Source organism: Oreochromis niloticus, linkage group LG4 (assembly GCF_001858045.2).
Source record: "Oreochromis niloticus isolate F11D_XX linkage group LG4, O_niloticus_UMD_NMBU, whole genome shotgun sequence".
Lineage (NCBI taxonomy): Eukaryota > Metazoa > Chordata > Actinopteri > Cichliformes > Cichlidae > Oreochromis > Oreochromis niloticus.
This window is the reverse complement of record NC_031969.2, coordinates 26615516-26623703: the sequence shown is the minus strand read 5'-3', so window position 1 is coordinate 26623703 and position 8188 is coordinate 26615516. Positions and strand designations below refer to the sequence as shown.

At 38.1% G+C, this 8188-nt stretch overlaps 1 protein-coding gene across 1 annotated transcript; it reads right to left on the bottom strand.

The window, feature by feature from the left end:
* Nucleotides 1–700: 700 nt before the first annotated feature.
* Nucleotides 701–6591, bottom strand: LOC100702615 (probable ATP-dependent RNA helicase DHX58). Its single transcript, XM_019357726.2, has 13 exons — nt 6444–6591; nt 5200–5322; nt 4856–5085; nt 4539–4743; nt 4273–4463; nt 4071–4184; nt 2969–3101; nt 2662–2847; nt 2321–2571; nt 1899–2210; nt 1627–1814; nt 1446–1539; nt 701–1360 (listed from the first exon to the last, which is right to left on the bottom strand). Exons 3-13 carry the CDS (start codon nt 5030–5032, stop codon nt 1172–1174), a joined length of 2040 nt encoding a protein of 679 aa, XP_019213271.1. The 5' UTR covers nt 5033–5085; nt 5200–5322; nt 6444–6591; the 3' UTR covers nt 701–1171.
* Between the last annotated feature and the right edge of the window lie 1597 nt (nt 6592–8188).

Here is an 8188-nt window from a genome sequence, read left to right as displayed (position 1 = left end):
GTTAAAGTTTAAATATGTAAACAGACGGTCTTTGAGGACAGTGTTTTTAAGTACCACCTTTTCATGTAACGCTTTTACTTATAGATATAAAAAGCATCTTTTCTTGTATATGAGTTGACTGAAAAGAGTGCACAGTATTTGCTTTGCTACTGAGTGCGCTTATTATAAAAGTGACTTTTATGTATATATATGCCTGTACATATTGTGCTATTCTTAGTTAGTGTACTGTTTGTCTTTGTTAATGTTTGTTTATGATGGAGCACTGTAACGAAAAATAATTTCCCCTAGGGATCAATAAAGTATTCTGATTCTGATATTTCTTTTACAGATGCTCCACACATACATCAGGAGACTATACCATCTCGATGTTGTCGCTAATGAGAAACTTCACTGATTTGGGGATTGAATGCCTTGCTCAAGGGTTTTGACAGGTTTGACTGTGAGTAGAGTCACACATTCATTCTTTCTCAGCCTTATCTTTACTTCATCTGTGTATTCAGACTCACTTCCATTACATCGGAGCCTCGGGCCATAGAGGACAATTTTTTAGTGTGAAAATCCACATGGAAAGCTTCAATCCTGGCTTTAGTCACACCATTTGTTAGCAGTAATGAGGGCAGATGAGAACTGTAACATTTTGCAGATTGTGAACATTGGCTATCCAACAGTGACACCTACTGGCTAATAAAGTCAAAATTAATCATTTCAAAAGACATGTCTGATTTTATTTGATATTAATTAATGTAACATTAATTAATATTAAACACACAAAATGATTTAGACTTTTAGACAATTTCTTAACATTAGGCAAAGCATTTATATAAATTTCAGATGGTCACTGTACTCCCACTTACATAATTCAAACACAAATTGATAATATTACACCTAAATTAAATGTAAAATAGCTAAAAGTTCATGTAAAATTAATCTTTTCTTAATGACATGTCAAATGCTCATGATGGTTCATGTTCTTTGCTTCTGTACTTGACTTGAGATGTAAATGAGGAAATACTCTATATACAAAACAAATGCAAATAATACAAGCATGATTGGTGCATTAAAGGTTTTGGCACGCAGGGCTCGCAGAACAAAGACTTAACATCTGTGGAGCAAATCTGTGAACAGAAATTCGAGAATAGGAAAACCCACACAGAGCTCTCTTAATGATGTCTTAATCGAGCAAGTCAGGGTTATTTTCCTGGCAGTACTCTTTAAAGTTGAAGTCCTCAACAGTGAAAGGTACATCTTTCCACTTCTTCACTGGTGGCCACTCTTGACCAGGGCTCCCCAGAGCAAAGTTCTTAATGGCTAGATTTGGCATTATGGCACACTTCATGTACTTTATTTCATTTCCCCATTTCTGTGAATTTACACAAGAACAACACTCAGAATCCAACACGAGCATGAACGTAACATTGTGCTTTGTTTTTATTTGAAGAGGGTACCTTGTTGCATTTTTTACAGCTGATTTTACACCCAGGCTCCCAGTCCTTAAAGCTTCTTTCTAGAGTCGGTTTGTCTCCAACATTGTAGTGATTCCTGAGGACAAACAAAAAGAAAAGATATTTCACTTTGTAGCCAACATGCTTTTGCTTTAACTCTTAGATCAGAACATATTTAACTCACTTAAAGGCAGGGTTGACGTTGATGTACATGTTCTCAACTAGCTTGATGTCACTGCCAGAAGCCACAGGGGTAAAACAGCCTCGACACGAGAGCTGGAAACTGGAAGCAGTGTTACGACTCCTCTTCTCTGCTTGGCGCTTCAGTTCAATTTTGGTGCAAGTGACTGCCATCTCTTGAAGTTGAGTAATCTGGAGACAAGGAAGAATGGAAGATGATGTTAATACCACGGGGCTGTGAAATTCATTAAGGACTGGTAGAGTATACACGCTCACCTTTGAGCAAAACTCTTGAGGGGTCATGGTTTGCACACGGCCAATGGCTTGTCCAGTCAGCTCCTCCAGATATTCATTGATGCGCTCTCGGCGATCTTCACGCCCGCCTGCTTGGGCTACGAAGGCATACTGAGCGTTTCTTGCTCGTGCACGTCCACTGGCCTGCTGCTGGGCGATCTCATTTGTAAGGAGTCCGTAGCGCACCACCAGGTTGCATTCAGGTATATCAAGACCTTCTTCAGCCACACTGGTGGAGATCAGGAGGTTCAGAGAACCCATACGGAAATTCTTGATTATTTCTGCCTGTTCATTCTATAAGAAATATGCAAATAAAAGCATAGAAACATGCAGAAATGTCCATAGAGATGTTACTGAATGTGACTGACTCAAAGCTTATATGCGAAGACTGTATATCACCATACCTGTGTCATGTAGGTGATGCCATTACCAGCACCAGTGAGGATGTCTGCCTTGATGCCAGCTTCCTGCAATGCCCTGTTTGTGAGGACCCAGTCTTTCAGGCAGTGGATGCTTTTGCGAGTTTTACTGAAGATGATTGCCCTTGATGGGACACCTGACCTAAACTGTTCTAACAGAGTGCTCTGAAGTTCATCCATCTTTGGGTTCTCAAAGCGAGAATCCATAGCAAGGTTCCTTAGCTCCACCTGATTCTCTGTGTGCCACAAAATAGTGATGCAAGTGATGGTTATATTTGCTGAAACCATGAAAATGTGGATTATAATGAAGATATGAGGACTCTCACCTTCAAAAAGTTCCAACAGGAAGGTGTCTGTCTCATCAATGGGATTGGTTCTCTTTTTGGAGTAATACTCCTCTAAGGAGCGATAAGCATCAATCATCCGTAAGGTGTCATTGATGAGGAGGGCATCATTATATTGCCTTAGGTGTAACGCACATTGTGCAAGCGGTCTGTTTTTCTCCTGTACGCCTGGTCAAAGAGACAGATGTAAGCAGAAACATTGTTTCATCTAAAGATTTACTTACTCTAATTCTATGAAAAAATATACTCAAAACAAATCACGTTACAAGATAAAAAACTAAGTCTGTACCTCGTTGCTCTAGATTCACCACATCTGCCTCATATTCTTGTGTTCCACACTCTTTAAGTCTGAAGTCTGGAGGAAGGCCCATGCGACTGTGGATGGTGTTCATCATCGATATCAGATGATCACCAAACGGATCCTCAAAGAAAAACACGTGTTTGTGTTTACTAGCAGATACTGTTTTTCGACAAGTGGTTGTTGTCCTGAGGCCAACATTTGTATGATACCTCTGGGACCAATAACATAATATTACATTAAAAATAAAAAAATGTTTACTACAGGGTTATTATTTATTATATATTATATATTAAAATTTGCATTTGCTTCTTAGTTTAGCATTTTTCCATGATTTGTTTAAGATATCTAAACTTAATATGTGTGTGATAGCTGGGGGTCTCTGCTACAATGCAAGTTCAGCATATCCACGATACCTTAACTGGCTTCACTAACTGTAACGTCAGTGGTAAAGCAAATGTGTTAAACAGGCCGTTAAGTCAAACCTGAGTTTCCCAATGTATCTAAAAGCATTTTCATGTGAAAGGCATGTTGTTGGCAACATGTGAGCAGTCAAAAACACAAACAGGTTTACAAGCAGCACAGTGAATTATTTCACAAAGAAAGGGAAAGTATTAAAATTCTGTCACTAAATCACCGGAAGATCTGATAGATTATTTCTTTTTTTTTTCTTTAAAAGTGCATTACAAAATGTTACCATCATTTTTTCTAAATGAGCAAGTAAAGAATACATACAAAAACATTCAAATTTAGAGTTAGTCTTGCAATTTTCATATAAGATCAACAAGGTTAACAAGTGCTCTGTTTGTGTTTCATGCCAAGAGCTGATGACACCATAGAATAAAGTTAGGAATGGGAATAGAAACAAAGATAATAAGGGAAAAACAAACTTTAAAGAAAGATAAGAAATATTTATCCCATATCTGGTAATTTCTTTTTTATTACAGCAAATGAAAAACTGCTTCTAGTGCTACTGTCACAACAACAACAACAACAACGTGTTGTGTTTTTATAAATACAAGAAAATTGTAATTTTCGCATTTCAAATAAATGCTCTTATTGAAATGAAAACAGGTATAAAAAATATGCTTACTTTAATTCTTTCTTTCACAATTTTGAAGATTTTTCTGGGTCTGGGCACCACTTCCTTCAGTTCAGAAGCATATTCTTTAGCTGAAACTATGGCTGAGTCCAAGTTGGCACAAATCTGAAAGGAGGAGCATTTTCAAGCAAAGCCAGCTGATTAAATAGAGATAAATTATATAAAAAGCTCAAATGAAAAATGAATTCCTGACCTCTAGTACATGCTCCACAGCCTTGTCCAGGGTCTTTGCGCCTCCTGTTCCTGGGGATGCTGTGAGGCCCAAGATCTGTGGCAGTGGTTTTTCTCCCTTCAACTTTTTCTCCACATAGAGTCTCATTACTTTGTTGTAGACTTCCTCCTTTTGAGTGTGGTGGCACTCATCAATTATCAGCAGAGTAATATCTGTAGAAAATCCTTAAGTCAGTTCATTTCAGCATAACAGCATAATCAGACATGTTTAAGCTCACTTTGACTCACCTGAGAGCTCGACATGTCTTGCTTCCTCCTTGTTAATCAGAGCGTTGTACAAGATCTGTGCTGTGCAGATGACTACTTGTGACTGCTGCACCACTAACCCAAAAAAGTCCTTTTCCTTATTCTCTCCACTGACTTTCTTAATAATGAAGGTATGACCCAGGTAAGGCTCAAACTCTTTGTTGTAGTGTTGATCAACAAGATGAACCTGAATTATAGAGCACATCAAAAACATTAGATTTAGTAACCTTAAGCCACAGCAGGTGTATAATAGTTTTTATTGTCTCAAAAATTAAATCCCCTCTTTCTATTTTAGGTACCTTGTTTACGAGGACCATCACTTTAGCATTTGGTGTGGTCTCCAGGTGTTTTTTGGCCACATACACTGCAGCGCGGGTCTTTCCACCTCCCGTCGGTAACCATATTATGATGTTCTCTCCTTTAAGAGCCCTTTCAACCACTTCCTGCTGGTAGGTATGCAGTCCAAAATCTGCCATTTCGCAGTGTCTTTTTGTTCAGTAATATTTTTGAGTGGCATAGAATACAGATACTGTAGAAGAGAAATGGACACCCAGTTGTGACTTCAAACTCTTAGCCTTAAAAGTCTGCTGGAGCAAAGCTCGAGACAAAACAAACAGAAAGACAGTCAGCCTTCTGAACTCACCAGCGACGAAGCTCTGTGTAGTTTTGTCTCTTGTTCAGCAGTACAAGACAGTCGCAAGCTGGTGATGTTTTCAATTTTGTTTGGACTGCCTGTGTCACGTGGAAACTGGAAAATGAAACTTATCTGAAATCAGAAAGTTGGCCCTCATGAGGGAGTCTCTGGATGAACAGAAGGTGATCACTAAAATATCTACTCTTAACTCGCTCTGCCTATTGTTTTTAGTTTTGCTTTCCTGATGTAACAGCTCACGTAACTTGATCTCTACCCTCTGGCAGGACAAGAGCTTCAGCAGTATTTGGTTTCAGTTTCATTTCATTGTGTTACAGTCAAATTCGTCATCTTTAGAATGTAGTCTAAATGTTTATAGATCTAAACCATAAAAAAAGAAGATTTCATCTGTTAGTAGACAATGGCATTTTCTAAAGACTGAGCTCAAATGAAACATCTACATTTGAGATAATCAATGTATGCACAATATCATATTTTTGTAAACCTATTTGTAGTATTACATCTAAGTGCACTGTAAAATGACTAAAAGAGTTCATGTAAATTCATCTTTTTGATGACATAAAGTGTCTACGATGGTTAAGGTTCATGTTACAGCAGGAGATAATTTTATCATTTACTTCTGTGCTGGACTTGAGAGGAAAGTGAAGAACTCTTTACAACAACATGCAAAGGGGATGAGACAATGGGCGTGGACTGGGTTCATGCAAACTTCCAGCTGCAAAATGGTTAAATTGCATTTTCTAAATGAAAATAGGCTCACAAACTCCAGTTGATTGCAAAAGAAAAACCCCTTTCCTCCCTTACAGGGGTCTCAATTGTGAGAACGTCATGATGGTTTTTTTTGGGGGGGGGGCAGTAATATTTATATATTTATTTCTCTTTCGTTCGGGCAGTAAGACAGACTTCTTGTACGTTATCCTATTCCTGTGCATTTACATAAGAACAACACAATCCCTAACTATGGGCCTATTTGCACTAGGGCTGCAACAGAAGACTAATCTTCCATTTTTTTTATTATTTTTTTTTGATTAGTCAACGAGTATTTCAATAACTCTTCCTGTAGGCAAACCTCCTGTTCTAGGGTCCAGTACCTCACCTGCCCAGGTGATTAGCTAGCATATCCTGAGAGGTTTCCGACCGGTAAGCTAACATAAACATTGCTGGACAAACATGAACATAAATATCACTGTACAAGCATTAACATAAACACGGTCAACTCAAACTCTCAAACTGACCCATTCAGAGTTGACGTCACAGCTCCAGGGTACTTCCTGTAACTGCGGTCAAGAGAGCCCTCACACGCGAAGTCAGGTCAAGCTAGCCGCACCCCCAGCCGCACCTACAATCCTGTTGCACTTTTCTTCCGCATATTACGGTACGGGTGCCGACTGGCTTAGCAACACTTCTGAAAATATTCAAAGTACCGTACTGTTATTTTCTCTGAGACCGTACAGTTCATTGGGCTGTGAGGCGGAGGGTGAAGAGTGAGGTTGATCCAGAGTAAGAATCCAGTGAAATATTCGCATCACCTTTAACAATTTTCTTGTTATAAAATTTAAAAAATACACAATATCAAAAATACAGTACAGCAGTTTTATTTAGTTGGGGATGAGGTCAGGTTGAACAAAAATGCACAGTATAGTGAGAAGACAATGCTTTGGAAAGGTACTGTCAACTCTTGCCGGATTTGTAATTTGTTTTATTATTTTCATCGTGTACTGTAATAATTATAAATTAATGTATGTCATATATAAATATATATATATAGCTAATATTTAAAAACTCGAAGTGGATTAAGAAGTAAAATAGTGAAAAATGCAAGTATTCAGAAGACGCTCGTGTTTCTAAGCCAGTCGGCACCCGTACCGTAATATGTGTATGAAAAGTGCAACAGGATTGTATAGGTACGGCTGGCGTTGCAGCGAGCTTGACTGTGACTTCGCAAGCCAGGGCTCACTTGACCGCAATCTTCCTGTAGTGTACTGCAGTGTATATACTGTGTATTACAAAAACATATGTATTAGTATTAGTATGACAAGTCGACAGTAAAATTCTGCATCTACAAATTTTTATAGTCGACGTCATCGATTATGTCGACGAATCGTGCAGCCCAAATTGACACTAGTATTTAAAGTATTATTAAATTATAGTATTATTATTATTATTATTATCATTATTATTATTATTATTATTATTATTATTATTGAACACAGTATTAAAGACTGTGCCCTGTTTAAATTACTACATCTGATTCTACATCCAGGCGCCCAGTTCCCAAAATGTTAGAAATGTTGACGTTCACTGACCTGAGAGCACAACATGTCTTAATACCTCCTTGTTAGTCAGAGCATTGTATAAGAGCCGTGCTGTGCAGATGAAAAGCTCTGACGTCTGCACCAGTAACACAAAGAAATGCTTCTTATTAGTCTCTCCACTGACTTGGTCCAGCTCTTTGCTCTCAAACTCTTTTCTTCAGGATTGGCCAACAAGACAAACCTAAATTATAGATTGCATTAAAAAATTACTTGTCATCATCTTCAGCTAGAGAAGTTTGAAAACTGTGTTTTAACAGATATCAGTGTCTGATTTCTTTATCCTGTCAGATTTGAGCTTTTTATGTACCACTTTTACCAGGATCATCACTTTAGCCTTTGGTGTGGTCTCTGTCTGTCTACAAATAGAGTTAAAAAATGTGGCTGTGTCCATATGTATATTGTACAACAGAAGTGGACACTGGGTTATAAATTCAACTTTGTACAGCAGTGAACTCTGAAATTCTGAGCAGAGCAGCTTATGAAGCAAGTTTGACATAGCCAGGCTTTCTGTCTTAGGGCTCTGTGTGCACTCAGAGGAAATAAGGCATTTGATGGATCATTTTACACTTCTTCTGCAGAAAAATGACAGATTTGACAGATGTCTAGTTCAGAGACATTAGGAGTGAGTCAAACAAAGATGTATAAAGAATATTTACGGCTAAAGC

What these genes read in the sequence shown, in the direction of transcription:
- LOC100702615 (XM_019357726.2), bottom strand. Translation starts at nt 5,032, where the DNA reads ATGGCAGATTTTGGACTGCATACCTACCAGCAGGAAGTGGTTGAAAGG. An exon ending in CTGTGGAGCATGTACTAGAG is followed by an intron (nt 4,185 to 4,272) that starts GTCAGGAATTCA and finishes TCCTCCTTTCAG; the next exon opens with ATTTGTGCCAACTTGGACTC. An exon ending in GCATCACCTACATGACACAG is followed by an intron (nt 2,211 to 2,320) that starts GTATGGTGATAT and finishes TATTTCTTATAG; the next exon opens with AATGAACAGGCAGAAATAAT.